The 16,713-nt window shown below is 41.1% G+C and overlaps 1 protein-coding gene across 1 annotated transcript in view; it reads left to right on the forward strand.

Annotated features, from left to right (window-relative positions):
• The window catches only part of LOC121569129 (vesicular, overexpressed in cancer, prosurvival protein 1), a 119,811-nt gene that overhangs the window by 85,296 nt on the left and 17,802 nt on the right, over nt 1–16,713 (forward strand). The window contains exon 4 of the mRNA XM_041879791.1: nt 12,367–12,500. Coding sequence (XP_041735725.1) covers nt 12,367–12,500 — 134 coding nt within the window. The remainder of the gene's footprint in view (nt 1–12,366; nt 12,501–16,713) is intronic.

Consider the following 16,713-nt stretch of genomic DNA (forward strand, 5'->3'; position numbering starts at 1 on the left):
ACCAGCGGTAGCAGAGACTATTGGTAAAAACCAAGCCACAGGATTGTGTCGAGGCATAGATCTGGGGAACGGTACCAAAACATTTCTTCAGCATTGAAGGTCCCCACGAACACAGTGGCCTCCATCATTCTTAAATGGAAGAAGTTTTGAACCACCAAAATTCTTCCTAGAGCCCGGCCAAACTGAGTAATCGGGGGAGAAGGGCCGTGGTCAGGGAGGTGACCAAGAACCTGATGGTCACTCTGACAGAGCTCCAGAGTTCCTAAGTGGAGATGGGAGAACCTTCCAGAAGGACAACCATCTCTGCAGCATTCCACCAATCAGGCCTTTATTGTACAATGACCAGACGGAAGCCACTCCTTAGTAAAAGGCACATGACAGCCCGCTTGTAGTTTGCCAAAAGTCACCTAAAGGACTCTCAGAGTAAAATATTAGCTAGGGTTGCAAAACTACCCGTAATTTACCAAAGTTACCAGAATCTTCTGTAATTTTGGTAATAAAAAGGTAATCTATGGTGATCTATGGTAACTTTTGTAATTTGTACTTGAATAAAAAATGTATTCATATCGTCGCGGTCTGATGAAAACCTCTTAACAGAAACTTTTCAGGAATTGGAAAAAATTACTATATTTTCCCATAAAGCCCCACAGTGGAGGTGTCATATAACCCGTAAAACCTAGTCGTCAAACAGGGAAATGGTTCCAATAATTTTTCCACCATACATTTTTCCAATAAGGGATTTTAGAAACACTTAAAATAAGGGCTTTGTTTCGTGTAGTCTTACTCTGGCGTGACGTTTTGATAACCATGTAAATCTCTCTCGGACAAGGTGAGTTTTATCAATATATTCAGCTCTATTTACTCTCAGATTACCTTTGCCTTGATTTGGCAGTCTCGTCCAAATCATCATGGCATTTGTAGTTCTTTATGATAGCCACATTAGCAGCTAATTAACATTTCATTTTTGTGGGGAAAATACAGGTGAATATATTGATAAAAGTCACCTTGTCCTAGAGAGATTTACACGGTTATCAAAACGTCACGCCAGGGTAAGCCTACACGAAACACAGCCGTTATTTTAAGTGTTTCTAAAATCCCCTATGGAAAAAATCATGGTGGAAAACGACTGGAACCATTTACCTTTTTGACCGCTAGTTACTTTGGGGTATTATGACTCATACTGTGGTCCTCTATTAATGAACATACAATTATGAAACTTCAGAATCTATTTTTAATATATTTTCTTGGTCCTAGAGTGATGATATGTTCAGAGTACATTTAGGGGAGTTACTGCTTTCAATTAATATAGAATCATTAAAATAGTCAAAAATGAAGTTGACAAGCAACATGTAAAGTGTTGATCCCATGTTTCATGAGCTGAAATAAAAGATCCCAGAAATGTTCCATGAGCACAAAAAGCTTATTTCTTTCAAATTTTGTGCACAAATGTGTTTACATCCCTGTTAGTGAGTATTTCTCCTTTGCCAAGCTAATCCAACACAGGTGCACCTTGTGTTGCGGACAATACAAGGCCACTCTAAAATGTGCAATTTTGTCACACAACATAATGCCACAGATGTCTACATTTTTGAGGGAACGTACAATTGGCATGCTGACTGCAGGAATGGCCTCACAACCGCATACCACGTGTATGGTGATGTTTGGGTGAGGGGTTTGCTGATGTCACGTTGTGAACAGAGTGCCCCATGGTGGTGGTGGGGTTATGGTATGGGCAGGCAGGCATAAGCTACGGATAACGAACACAGTTGCATTTTATCGATGGCAATTTGAATGCACAGCGATACCGTGATGAGATCCTGAGGCCCATTTTGAGGCCTATTTTTTTTAAGGTATCTCTGACCAACAGATGCATATCTGTATTCCCAGTCATGTGAAATCCATAGATTAGGGCCTAATGAATTTATTTCAATTGGCTGATTTCCTTATATAAACTGTAACTCAGTAATATCTTTGAAATTGTTGCATGTTGCATTTATATTTTTGTTCAGTGTATATATAGTATTAATTCTTTATATATATATTGTCCATGACTTGCTAGTGGATAGACCACCTGTGATAATCTGAAGTACCCAAAAAGGCCACTAGATGTCATCTGAGAAAATCCCCCCCAAAACATAAAAGTTACTAAAATGTTGGTAATCTTCAAAAGTGTCTAGTAATATACCCTCCCTTTGCAACCCTAGTATTAGCAATCACTTTGGTAGTTATCAACAGAAAATTGAAAGCCATTGTTCAAAACAAACAATACAAAATGAGGAACTATGCAGCTATGCATAGCCAAATGCACCATAGATAGACAGAACACATCACTCACCGTCCACTGTGGTCACAATGCTCTGAGTGACATGGTGTGAGAGCTGCTTGTTCATCAGCTCTGGAGGTTCATCCATACCCAGAGAACATTGCAGCAGAAAGGCACAGGCTACAAACGCTGTCAGTATCATCTGAAAGATAAAGAGGATGCAGAGAATACTCACAAATAATTAGGCCTGATATCATTCCATATTGATGGAATTTTGAAAAATAGCTTTGCAACGTAGAATAGCCATGTTTAGATGGAAAGAACTTCCTCTTGAACAGCACTCTGCATCACTCACCTTTACAAATTAAGTCTTCATTCCTCTCAGCTTCTTGTCAAGATGGGGTTGACTCTCCACAATAACTTAACAGCTTTTATAGGATATTGTTGGGTTAATGATTTGCTGTTTTTACAGCGTTTACAGGCAGCTATGGAACGCCGTTTGGGTCTTTGCGTGTCAAAAATGATACACGTCAAATAACACTGTTTGACGTCAAATAAGATTTTAATTTGACACGTCAAATAATACAATTCTATTATAGAATGTTGTGTGTGCTGAATTTGCACGTGCAAGCGCCACCACTACGATCAGTAGCTGTACAGAAAAAAGTCTGCAAACAAGCACACACCGGCCACCAACCATGTGTTTACAATAGCGCGTTGGTAATAATGCATTATTTGTTCGACCGAATGGGAAAACATCTGTGTGAGCATTTGAAATAAGATCAGGATCAAACGAGCAAGATCAAAAATGTTTGCAAATATCTTTGATACAGATGTTATTAGCAACTTCTGGGGTAGCTAGCTATCTTTAGCTTGGTAACGTTACCTAGCTAGCACCAATCAACTAACGTTAGCCTGAAAACAATGACCAATAGAAACTGCAGTCATTTTCAATATTCTTAGCAATGATTTAGGAATCCATGTGAGTAAGTATTAGCTAGGTAGCCACTTGAACTTCAGTTCATGAAAATAACTAGCTAGCCAGCTACTTAACCATGTTGCCCAAAGCTAACGTTATAAAGAGCCAGTAAACTTCATCTGGCTGGTGAGGCTTGACCGGACCGGGTTATGTGTTGTTGAAAGACTGATACCCCATGTCATTGATCCATAATCCATAGGTAAGGTTGTACAGTGAAATAAATATGCCCCCAATGCAATTCTAAAGTCTAATACATCCAGTGTGATTTCAACAGATTTTTGTCAAATTAACAAATTATTGTATTTTCTTGAATTTCTATAACAATAATCCAACCTCGTTTAGCATGATCCATGGCATAATTCCACTATTTGTATTCATTTGGATCAGTCAATGACATACTTTTATTTTGAAGGCTAACCGCAAATTACACTATTATTGTGGCTAGCTTCACATAGGTGGGTCCGACCACCATTAATTAATCAAATAAGAACAGTTTTATAAATTAGGGGTATTTTAGATGACACCTAGCTCGATAGTTTGTTAGCTAACTATAGCTACTGAAACAGATTGTCGTTTTGCTATGTTTTTGGGGAAGAACATTGTTTGCATCCATCAGCTAACGTTTTTTTATGACCAGCACTGTGCGCGAGACAAAACTTTACCAGCATCATAGCATACGTTTCGATGTGTCGTTGTGACATATGAAATACGAGTGAAAGTGTAATCAATATGTAATAACTACGTAAACAATTTTATGAACGTGTTAAATTATGTGACGATTATTCAGGTCCTGATTGGTCAACAAGCTTACTTGACACGTCAAAAAGTGTCATTTGACGTGTATTTTTTTGACACGCAAATACCCACACGGCGTTCCATAGGCAGCCCTATTCTGATATTTTTTCCACTAATTGGAAAAACCAATTACATCAGATATTTTCACATATTTTTCAGAGCTGATCTGATTCGGCAAAAAACCAATTAGTGAAAGAAAAAGATCAGAATTGGGCTACTTGTCTAAACACAGCCATAATCCTCCTGTCAAAATGCTTTATTACCTCTTGAACTGAGCCATAACTTTGTCAAAGGTATCAGTCCTCATACACCCACACACTTCCTTGTTTTTGTTCAATCTATTTTCCAGTGAGTTCATACTATGTTAATAATTGATTAGGAGAGTATCACTCTCTTCAGTCAACAACATTTGTTCTCATTTTGATTTGGAACATTTGGTTTGCTATAGTTCGAATCAGAGTTTGATTATTTGTTACATTGTATTTTTTTCATTTGGTCTGGTTGGTTTCACTTTGCCAAATGTCAAACGAACTAAAATGCCTAAACAAATATATTTCTCCCATGGGCAAAGAAATTCAAAAGGGTGATGATTTTAATTAACAGTAATTTTGATCCGAATGTGCAAATTGTCCAAACAGATCCTCAAGGTAGATGGATGATTTTAAATATGTTGTTGGACCATAAACAATTATGGCTCATTAACCTATACGGTCCAAATAATGATGATCCACGCATCTTTGAAAATATATGTAATAAATCCCTTTTGTGAGGAAAATTCATTCTGATTGGCTGGGCCTATGCCCTCCCAGGCCTACCCATGGCTGTGCCCTGCCCAGTCGTGAAATCCATAGATTAGGGCCTAATGAATTTATTGCAATTGACTGATTTCCTTATATGAACTGTAACTCAGTAAAATCATTTAAAATTGTTGCATGTTGCGTTTAGATTTTTGTTCAGTATAGTTGATTTTATTAGAACATATAGGGTGTGTCTATATATGGACAAATACACATTAAAAAATGTTGACCAATCGATTGGTCGGAAGAACAGACGACTCTCGGTCGATCAAGATTTATTTTAGTCGGGGACAGCCCTAAAACTGATAAACTATTGTCTTTCTCTCTCTTTAGGTCAACTACTCAACACATTTTATGCACTGCAGCGCGAGCTAGCTGTAGCTTATGCTTTCAGTACTAGATTCATTCTCTGATCCTTTGATTGGGTGGACAACATGTCAGTTCATGCTGCAATAGCTCTGATAGGTTGGAGGACGTCCTCCGGAAGTTGTCATAATTACTGTGTAAGTCTATGGAAGGGGGTGAGAACCATGAGCCTCCTAGGTTTTGTATTCAAATCGATGTACCCAGTGGAGGACAGAAGCTAGCTGTCCTCCGGCTACACCATGGTGTTACCCTACAGAGTGCTGCTGAGGCTTTAGACCTTCATTGCAAAACAATGCGTTTTAATCAATTATTCAGTGACATGTTCATATATTTAGTATAGTTTTATCTAAAAAGAATAACTTTTTTAATGTTTCACTATTTATTTTTCTGAAATTCACTGAGGAGGATGGTCCTCCCCTTCCTCCTCTGAGGAGCATCCACTGATTGATTTTTTTGTTTTCGTTTTTTTCATCTACCAATAGGTGCCCTTCTTTGCGAGGCATTGTAAAACCTCCCTGGTCTTTGTGGTTGAATCTGTGTTTGAAATCCACTTCTCGACTGAGGGACCTTATATTGTATGTGGTAGTCATTCAAAAATCATGTTAAACACTATTATTGCACACAGAGTGAGTCCATGCAACTTATTATATGACTTAAGTACATTTTTACTCCTGAACTTAGGGGTTGAATATTTATTGACTCAAGATATTTCAGCAAAATAAAAAATAAAATATTTGTACAAATTTATAAAAAAATTATTTCACTTTGACACTATGGGGTATTGTGTGTAGGCCAGTGACAAAAATGCAGGCTTTAACTCAACAAAATGTGGAAGAATTCAAGTGGTGTGAATACTTTCTGAAGGCACTGTATGTGTACTGTATATACAGTACCAGTCAAAATGTTGGACACATCTACTCATTCAAGGAAAAAAACCTGCAAAATCGGCAGTGTATCAAATACTTGCTCTCCCCACTGTATATACAGTGGGGAGAACAAGTATTTGATACACTGCTGATTTTGCAGGTTTTCCTACTTACAAAGCATGTAGAGGTCTGTCATTTTTATCATAGGTACACTTCAACTGTGAGAGACGGAATCTAAAACAAAAATCCAGAAAATCACATTGTATGATTTTTAAGTAATTAATTTGCATTTTATTGCATGACATAAGTATTTGATACATCAGAAAAGCAGAACTTAATATTTGGTACAGAAACCTTTGTTTGCAATTACAGAGATCATATGTTTCCTGTAGGTCTTGACCAGGTTTGCACACACTGCAGCAGGGATTTTGGCCCACTCCTCCATACAGACCTTCTCCAGATCCTTCAGGTTTCGGGGCTGTCGCTGGGCAATAGGGACTTTCAGCACTCTCCAAAGATTTTCTATTGGGTTCAGGTCTGGAGACTGGCTAGGCCACTCCAGGACCTTGAGATGCTTCTTCCAGAGCCACTCCATAGTTGCCCTGGCTGTGTGTTTCGGGTCATTGTCATGCTGGAAGACCCAGCCACGACCCATCTTCAATGCTCTTACTGAGGGAAGGAGGTTGTTGGCCAAGATCTCGCGATAGATGGCCCCATCCATCCTCCCCTCAATACGGTGCAGTCGTCCTGTCCCCTTTGCAGAAAAGCATCCCCGAAGAATGATGTTTCCACCTCCATGCTTCACGGTTGGGATGGTGTTCTTGGGGTTGTACTCATCCTTCTTCTTCCTCCAAACACGGCGAGTGGAGTTTAGACCAAAAAGCTCTATTTTTGTCTCATCAGACCACATGACCTTCTCCCATTCCTCCTCTGGATCATCCAGATGGTCATTGGCAGACTTCAGATGGGCGTGGACATGCGCTGGCTTGAGCAGGGGGACCTTGCGTGCGCTGCAGGATTTTAATCCATGATGGCGTAGTGTGTTACTAATGGTTTTCTTTGAGACTGTGGTCTCAGCTCTCTTTAGGTCATTGACTGGGTCCTGCCGTGTAGTTCTGGGCTGATCCCTCACCTTCCTCATGATCATTGATGCCCCACGAGGTGAGATCTTGCATGGAGCCCCAGACCGAGGGTGATTGACCGTCATCTTGAACTTCTTCCATTTTCTAATAATTGCGCCAACAGTTGTTGCCTTCTCACCAAGCTGCTTGCCTGTTGTCCTGTAGCCCATCCCAGCCTTGTGCAGGTCTACAATTTTATCCCTGATGTCCTTACACAGCTCTCTGGTCTTGGCTATTGTGGAGAGGTTGGAGTCTGTTTGATTGAGTGTGTGGACAGGTGTCTTTTATACAGGTAACGAGTTCAAACAGGTGCAGTTAATACAGGTAATGAGTGGAGAACAGGAGGGCTAAAGAAAAACTAACAGGTCTGTGAGAGCCATAATTCTTACTGGTTGGTAGGTGATCAAATACTTATGTCATGCAATAAAATGCAAATTAATTACCTAAAAATCATACAATGTGATTTTCTGGATTTTTGTTTTAGATTCCGTCTCTCACAGTTGAAGTGTACCTATGATAAAAATTACAGACCTCTACATGCTTAAAACATTCTAACATAATATATGTTAGATTTTAGATTCTTCAAAGTAGCCACCCTTTGCCTTGATGACAGCTTTGCACACTCTTGACATTCTCTCTACCAGCCTCACGAGGAATGCTTTTTCAACAGTCTTGAAGGAGTTCCCACATATGCTGAGCACTAATTTTTCTTCATTCTGCGGTCCAACTCATCCCAAACCATCTCAAATTGGTTTGAGGTTGGGTGATTGTGGAGGCCAGGTCATCTGATGCAGCACTCCATCACTCCCCTTGTCAAATAGCCCTTACACAGCCTGGAGGTGTGTTTTGGGTCATTGTCCTGTTGAAAAACAAATGATAGAAGCGCAAACCAGATGGGATGGCGTATCGCTGCAGAATGCTGTGGTAGCCATGCTGGTTAAGTGTGCCTTGAATTCTAAATAAATCACTGACAGTGTCACCAGCAAAGCACCCCCACACCATCACACCTCCTCCTCCATGCTTCATGGTGGGAACCACACATGCAGAGATCATCTGTTTTCCTACTCTGTGTCTCACAAAGACATGGCGGTTGGAACCAAAAATCTCAAATTTGGAGTCATCAGACCAAAGGACAGATTTCCACTGGTCTAATGTCCATTGCTCGTGTTTCTTGGCCCAAACAAGTCTCTTCTTATTATTGGTGTCCTTTAGTAGTGGTTTCTTTGCAGCAATAGGACCATGAAGGCCTGATTCACACAGTCTCCTCTGAACAGTTGATGTTGAGATGTGTCTGTTACTTGAACTCTGTGAAGCATTTATTTGGGCTGCAATCTGAAGTGCAGTTAACTCTAATGAATTTATCCTCTGCAGCAGAGCCAGTTTCATCATAGCGCTTGATGGTTTTTGCGACTGCACTTGAAGAAACTGTCAAAGTACTTTACATTTTCTGGATTGACTGACCTTCATGTCTTAAAGTAATGATGGACTGTCGTTTCTCTTTGCTTATTTGAGCTGTTATTGCCATAATATGGACTTGGTCTTTTACCAAATAGAGCTATCTTCTGTATACCACCCCTACCTTGTCACAACACAACTGATTGGCTCAAACGCATTAAGAAGGAAAGAAATTCCACAAATTAACTTTTAACAAGACACACCTGTTAATTGAAATGTATTCCAGGTGACTACCACATGAAGCTGGTTGAGATAATGCCAAGATTGTGCAAAGCTGTCATCAAGGCAAAGGATGGCTACTTTGAAGAATCTCACATAAAATATATTTTGATTTGTTTAACACTTTTTTGGTTACTACATGATTCCATATAATGTTATTTCATAGTTTTGATGTCTTCACTATTATTCTACAATGAACTCGTTACTTGTATAAAAGACACCTGTCCACACACTCAATCAAACAGACTCCAACCTCTCCACAATGGCCAAGACCAGAGAGCTGTGTAAGGACATCAGGGATAAAATTGTAGACCTGCACAAAGCTGGGATGGGCTACAGTACAATAGGCAAGCAGCTTGGTGAGAAGGCAACAACTGTTGGTGCAATTATTAGAAAATGGAAGAAGTTCAAGATGACGGTCAATCACCCTCGGTCTGGGGCTCCATGCAAGATCTCACCTTGTGGGGCATCAATGATCATGAGGAAGGTGAGTGATCAGCTCAGAACTACACGGCAGGACCTGGTCAATGACCTGAAGAGAGCTGGGACCACAGTCTCAAAGAAAACCATTAGTAACACACTATGCCGTCATGGATTAAAATCCTGCAGCGCACGCAAGGTCCCCCTGCTCAAGCCAGCGCATGTCCAGGCCTATCTGAAGTTTGCCAATGACCATCTGGATGATCCAGAGGAGGAATGGGAGAAGGTCATGTGGTCTGATGAGACAAAAATAGAGCTTTTTGGTCTAAACTCCACTCGCCGTGTTTGGAGGAAGAAGAAGGATGAGTACAACCCCAAGAACACCATCCCAACCGTGAAGCATGGAGGTGGAAACATCATTCTTCGGGGATGCTTTTCTGCAAAGGGGACAGGACGAGCTGAAAGTCCGTATTGCCCAGCGACAGCCCCGAAACCTGAAGGATCTGGAGAAGGTTTGTATGGAGGAGTGGGCCAAAATCCCTGCTGCAGTGTGTGCAAACCTGGTCAAGACCAACAGGAAACGTATGATCTCTGTAATTGCAAACAAAGGTTTCTGTACCAAATATTAAGTTCTGCTTTTCTGATGTATCAAATACTTATGTCATGCAATAAAATGCAAATTAATTACTTAAAAATCATACAATGTGATTTTCTGGATTTTTGTTTTAGATTCCGTCTCTCAAAGTTGAAGTGTACCTATGATAAAAATTACAGACCTCTACATGCTTTGTAAGTAGGAAAATCAGCAAAATCGGCAGTGTATCAAATACTTGTTCTCTCCACTGTATATATATATAGTCTCTTGGGGTATGTCTCTATAAGCTTGGCACATCTAGCCGCTGGGATTTTTGCCCATTCTTCAAGGCAAAACTGCTCCAGCTCCTTCAAGTTGGATGGGTTCCGCTGGTGTACAGCAATCTTTAAGTCATACCACAGATTCTCAATTGGATTGAGGTCTGGGCTTTGACTAGGCCATTCCAAGACATTTAAATGTTTCCCCTTAAACCACTTGAGTGTTGCTTTAGCAGTATGCTTAGGGTCATTGTCCTGCTGGAAGGTGAACCTCCGTCCCAGTCTCAAATCTCTGGAAGACTGAAACAGGTTTCCCTCAAGAATTTCCCTGTATTTAGCGCCATCCATCATTCCTTCAATTCTGACCAGTTTCCCAGTCCCTGCCGATGAAAAACATCCCCACAGCATGATGCTGCCACCACCATGGTTCACTGTGGGGATGGTGTTCTCGTTTTCCTTGATGGCCAAAAAGCTCAATTTTAGTCTTATCTGACTAGAGTACCTTCTTCCATATGTTTGGGGAGTCTCCCACATGCCTTTTGGTGAACACCAAACGTGTTTGCTTATTTTTTTCTTTAAGCAATGGCTTTTTTCTGGCCACTCTTCCGTGAAGCCCAGCTCTGTGGAGTGTACATCTTAAAGTGGTCCTATGGACAGATACTCCAATCTCCGCTGTCGAGCTATGCAGCTCCTTCATGGTTATCTTTGGTGTCTTTGTTGCCGCTCTGATTAATGCCCTCCTTGCCTGGTCCGTGAGCTTTGGTGGGCGGCCCTCTCTTGGCAGGTTTGTTGTGGTGCCATATTCTTTCAATTTTTTTATAATGGATTTAATGGTGCTCCGTGGGATGTTCAAAGTTTCAGATATTTTTTTATAACCCAACCCTGATCTGTACTTCTCCACAACTTTGTCCCTGACCTGTTTGGAGAGCTCCTTGGTCTTCATGGTGCCACTTGCTTGGTGGTGCCCCTTGCTTAGTGGTGTTGCAGACTCTGGGGCCTTTCAGAACAGGTGTATATATACTGAGATCATGTGACAGATCATGTGACACTTAGATTGCACACAGGTGGACTTTATTTAACTAATTATGTTAAATAATTATGTGACTTATTTAGGGGCTTCATAGCAAAGGGGGTGAATACATATGCACGCACCACTTTTCCATTATTAAATTTTTTTATTTCACTTCACCAATTTGGACTATTTTGTGTATGTCCATTACATGAAATCCAAATAAAAATCCATTTAAATTAAAGGTTGTAATGCAACAAAATTGAAGAAAAAAAACGCCAAGGGGGATGAATACTTTTGCAAGGCACTGTATATATAAATAAATATTGTGTGTGTGTGTGTGTGTATGTATGTTATTGGAACTATTTATTGCGTTTCAGTTGGTCGGAAGGACGATTTAGACTATTCCTGGTATCATGTACAGCACCAGTATTTAACCTTTTTATAGTGCCCTATCTACTAAGGTTCCTCAAATGTATATTACACACGGGTAATTGCACATTTTCCCTAATCATGTCTTTTTACCCTTTTTCAGATGGAGGTTTTAGGTATATGTGATATACTTTGTGTAATCACAGACATAATTCCGCAGCTAAATCATGCTTTGCCGTTTTGTCTGATTAGCTGTCTGGCTGCGGCATTGACAAGTAATTTAAATCTCCAAGATTGATGGTGATACGTGGTTTACAATTAATCTGCACTGCCTCTATCCTCTCTCTCAATTGAGAAGTTACAGCAGCTCCTATCTAAGCTGCTAAATGAGTATTTCATAGGGTCGTTTGGGGCATAGGCCGCTGCACTAATCTGTGCAGTCTTTAAGTAGATTACTGCTGGACTGTTTGGAGATGCTCCTCACCTTCCCTCCCCTCTCTGTTTTTGGATTTAAATCTCTGGCTGTCCCACTATAATCCCAATGATGTAGTTTGTTTGTAATTGTTGGGCTCTGACTGCCGGTCGCAGTGAAAAAAGTAAAGCTCGCTATGCTTTCAATGCATTTTCTGCAAAAGGTGCAAAATATAAAAGGGCAGTAAACAGTGTTTACGTGCATTCACCCTCAACTGCTCCCGCTCTCACGGCTGATCGGTGGCTCCAATTGGTTCAGCAGCAGTGTCTGTTAGGGATGTTATGACCTTACGACCTCAGACACTTTGGTCAGTGGAGGTCACAGTGGATCCAGGATCTGTGCTTATCAAAAGATCTTGAACTAACTCTCTCTCTCTCCAGGCTGATGCTGATGATGGGGGTGCTGTTCTGCTGCGGAGCGGGCTTCTTCATCCGTAGGCGCATGTACCCCTCGCCCCTCAGCGACGAGCCCGCCTTCAACGTCTCCTTCACCAGGCAGCCTGTATCCATGCCAGGTCAGTAGACTAAGAGACACACGTGCCAACATCGCACTGCACTTGACTTTCAAAAGTAATTTACACTTGAGCTTTGTTTTGGGGGTTTTATCTCTTAGATTTTGGGGTTAGAAATGGATTAAAGTGTACCTATACGTGCAACTTTGTGCAATGTTGTTTTGCTGGTGGAATACGCTGATAGTAAGGCTGTTGTTTTGCCATGTGAAATAAGACATATTTTAAAGACCTATAGAAATATCACCATTGGAATGTCAGTTTTCTCAAATCCAATGAGGTGTCATTCTGATGAAGACGTCACTGAAGGAGACTGATTCTAAGTGCCAATTACCCCACTGTGCTATCTGCAGTGACAGCTTTACTGGCCTTCACAGTGCTGCGGGAGATAATATACCCAGCTCTGTGTGTGTGTGTGTGTTTGACCAGAAGTCCTGACAAGGATAGTAAAACAAGGAAAATGTGGAGACATTTTTCCGGTCCCCACAAGGAAGAATGCTATTTTAGGGTTAGGGTTACAATTAAGGTTAGAGGTTAGGTTTAGGGGTAAGGTAATTTTTTTATGGGGAATCAATTGTTTGGTCCCCACAAGGATAGTAAAATGAACACGTGTCAAATCAAATGTATTTATAAAGCCCTTTTTACATCAGCATTGCTTATACAGAAACCCAGCCTAACACCCCAAACAGCAAGCAATGCAGATGTAGAAGCACGGTTTCTAGGAAAAACTCCTTAAAAAGGCAGGAACCTAGGAAGAAATCTAGAGAGGAACCAGGCTCTGAGGGGTGGCCGGGTGGAGATTATAAGAGTACATGGCCATTAAGGCCAGATCGTTCTTCAAGATGAAATAATAATCACAGTGGTTTTAGATGGTGCAACAGTTCAGCACCTCAGGAGTAAATGTCAGCTGGCTTAGAGAGAGAGAGAGAGAGAGAGAGAGAGAGAGAGAGAGAGAGAGAGAGAGAGAGAGAGAGAGAGAGGCAATTGCACAGGGTATAACTGTGGCAATGCGTAGGTCCAGAGACATGTTGGACAAAACCCAGAGTCGATGATGGCTTCGAAAGCCTTTTGGAGTGGGTCTGTGGACTTTTCCATGTGAATATTGAAGTCACCAAATATTACAATATTATCTGCCATGACTACAAGGTCCGATAGGAATTCAGGGGACTCAGTGAGGAACGCTTTATATGGCCCAGGAGGCCTGTGAACAGTAGCTATAAAAAGTGATTGAGTAGGCTGCATAGATTTCATGACTAGAAGCTCAAAAGATGAAAACGCAGTAAGTAAAAATAAATGTTTTGCTGTTGTAAATGTTAGCATCACCTCCGCCTTCACTGGATGCGCGGGGGATATGGTCACTAGTGTAACCAGGAGGAGAGGCCTCATTTAACACAGTAAATTCATCAGGCTTGAGCCATGTTTCAGTCAGGCCAATCACATCAAAGTTATGATCAGTGATTAGTTAATTGACTATGACTACCTTGGAAGTGAGGGATCTAACATTAAGTAGTCCTAACATTAAGCAGGCCAGGCTTTGTCCTATTTGTGGGGGACTCCCAGAAAGAGGGCCGATTGAGTTGTGCGAGTCTGCTGTAGAGCTCATCAGTCCCCCTAACTGGGAGGGGGCCAGGGAAAATCTGTCGATGCCAACACATCTTTCTAGCTAAGTTACACGCTGAAGTTATGTTGTGCTTGGTGACCTCTGACGGTTTCATCCTAACATCGTTGGTGCCGACGTGGATAACAATATCCCTATACCATCTACACTCGCCAGTTTTAACCTCAGCCAGCACCATCTTCAGATTAGCCTTTACGTCGGTAGCCCTGCCCCCTGGTAAACAATGTATGATCGCTGGATGATTATTTTTAAGTCTAATATTGCGGGTAATGGAGTCGCCAATCACTAGGGTTTTCAATTTGTCCGAGTTAATGGTGGGAGGCTTCGGCGGCTCAGACCCCGTAATGGGTGGAGGAGAGACCTGCGAAGGCTCTGGCTTTGACTCCGACTCGCTGCTTAGTGGGGAAAACCGGTTGAAAGTTTCTATCGGCTGAATGAGCGACACCGGTTGAGCGTGCCGAAAGCATTTATTTCCAGAAGCCATGAGAAAATTGTCCGGCTGCGGGGACTGTGCAGGGGGATTAACACTACATCCTGTATTTACTGGTGGCACAGACACTGTATCATCCTTTCCTACACTTAAATTGCCCTTGCCTAACGATTGCGTCTGAAGCTGAGCTTGCAACTCGGCTATCCTCACCATAAGGCGATAGTTCTCCTGTATATTAAGAGTACAGTGATTGCAATGAGAGGGCATCATGTTACTTAGCTTTCTTTTTTACGGACGGAGGAGGTCCTGCAGATCTATGTCCAGATAAAGCGTCCGGGGTGAAAAAGTTGAATTAAAAAAGTAGGGTGAGGACAAAACTAAGACCTCGATAAACTTCTTAAATACAGAGTTTGATTAAATAGTTATTAAGAGTACATTTTGGCAGGTAGCCAAGTAGCAACAAACAGTACAGCAGTACGGAGACAACATGGAAGTGCGTTGTGTCACCAGTCATGTGTGTGAGTGTGTTAATTTAATCAGGCCTAATTTATGTTCATTTCAGGTGCAGTGAGATAATTAAAATGGCTGCTGATGAGATTGTGTGCTGGATAACCAACAGATATACACACACACACACACACACAGCCGCTCTAAATCCAAGTAATTTATTTAGGCTAAATTAATGTGTATGGTTTTGGTTTCCAAGGCTGCTGATTGCGAACTCTGCAGCATGGGTTGGAGATAGACTGTTATTTTCTCCTAGGACTTAATTTCAATTTCCATGGCAACTTTACAAATTGGTGTGTGTTCAGAATGCATAATGCATCCCAGAATGTTGTTGCTCACCAGGATACACACACACATTTTAAATACTTTATTTGAATCCACCAATCAAATTTACATTAAAAAAGGATCCAAACATTTCAAAGGTCCCTGTATGCATGGACACTCAAGGGTACAGAAAGCACCTCCTTCTCCAAACAGCTAGGCTGCCCACGACAGCTGAAACGGAGCAGTACCTAGACAACTGGTTTGCCCTAGTCTTTGGCAAGCCCGCAATCTGGAGACATGCAAACGTGCGCATGCGCCCACACAAACACACACACAAATGTTTGTTTTACTAACCTTGTGGGGACCAAACAATTGATTCACATTCAAAATCCTATTTTCCCTAACCCTTAACCTAACCTTAACCCTAATTGTAACCCTAATCCTAACACTTAACCCCTAAGCCTAAAATAGGCTTTTTCCTTGTGGGGACTGGAAAATGTCCCCACTTGTCTGAATTTTTCTTGTTTTACTATCCTTGTGAGGACTTCTAGTCCCCACAAGGATAGAAAAACCAACAAAAAAAACACACATACTTGATGCCAGTGTTGTCTCTTAGTTGTGGGAACAGTGTGTGGGATGTTTGTCATAAATATTTGATGTGTTGCTTCCTGTGTCAGAACACTTAACAGTGGGGGCTTTGAGCTGTTTAGAAGGAGGCTGAAAGAGAAACTGCTGTCCTAGTGTCAGACCGTCTTACAATACTATACAATGCCTTCAGAAAGTATTGGTACCCCTTAACTTAGTCCACATTTTGTGTTACAGCCTGAATTCAAAATTGATTAAATAGATTTTTCTCTCCCCCATGTACACAAAATACCCCATAATGACAGTGAAAACATGTTTTTAGAAATGTTTGCTAATTTATTTAAAATGAAATACAGAAATATCTAATTTACGTAACTATTCACACCCCTGAGTCAATACATGTTAGAAACACCTTTGGCAGTGATTACAGCTGTGAGTCTTTCTTGGTAAGTCTCTAAGAGCTTTGCACACCTGGATTGTACAATATTTGCACATTAGTATTTTTAAAATTCTTTAAGCTCTGTCAAGTTGTTTGTTGATCATTGCTAGACGGCCATTTTCAAGTCTTGCCATAGATTTTCAAGCCGATTTATGTCAAAACTGTAACTAGGCCACTCAGTAACATTCAATGTCGTCGACACTAAGGTCATTTTGTTTGTTATTTTGTGATGTCATTAAAAATGTTATCTGTTATAGGTTGAGATCTGGAGACTGGCTAGGCCACTCCAGGACCTTGAAATGCTTCTTACGAAGCCACTCCTTCGTTGCCCGGGCGGTGTGTTTGGGATCATTGTCATGCTGAAAGACCCAGCCAC

This window comes from Coregonus clupeaformis, chromosome 7 (assembly GCF_020615455.1).
Source record: "Coregonus clupeaformis isolate EN_2021a chromosome 7, ASM2061545v1, whole genome shotgun sequence".
Taxonomy (NCBI): domain Eukaryota; kingdom Metazoa; phylum Chordata; class Actinopteri; order Salmoniformes; family Salmonidae; genus Coregonus; species Coregonus clupeaformis.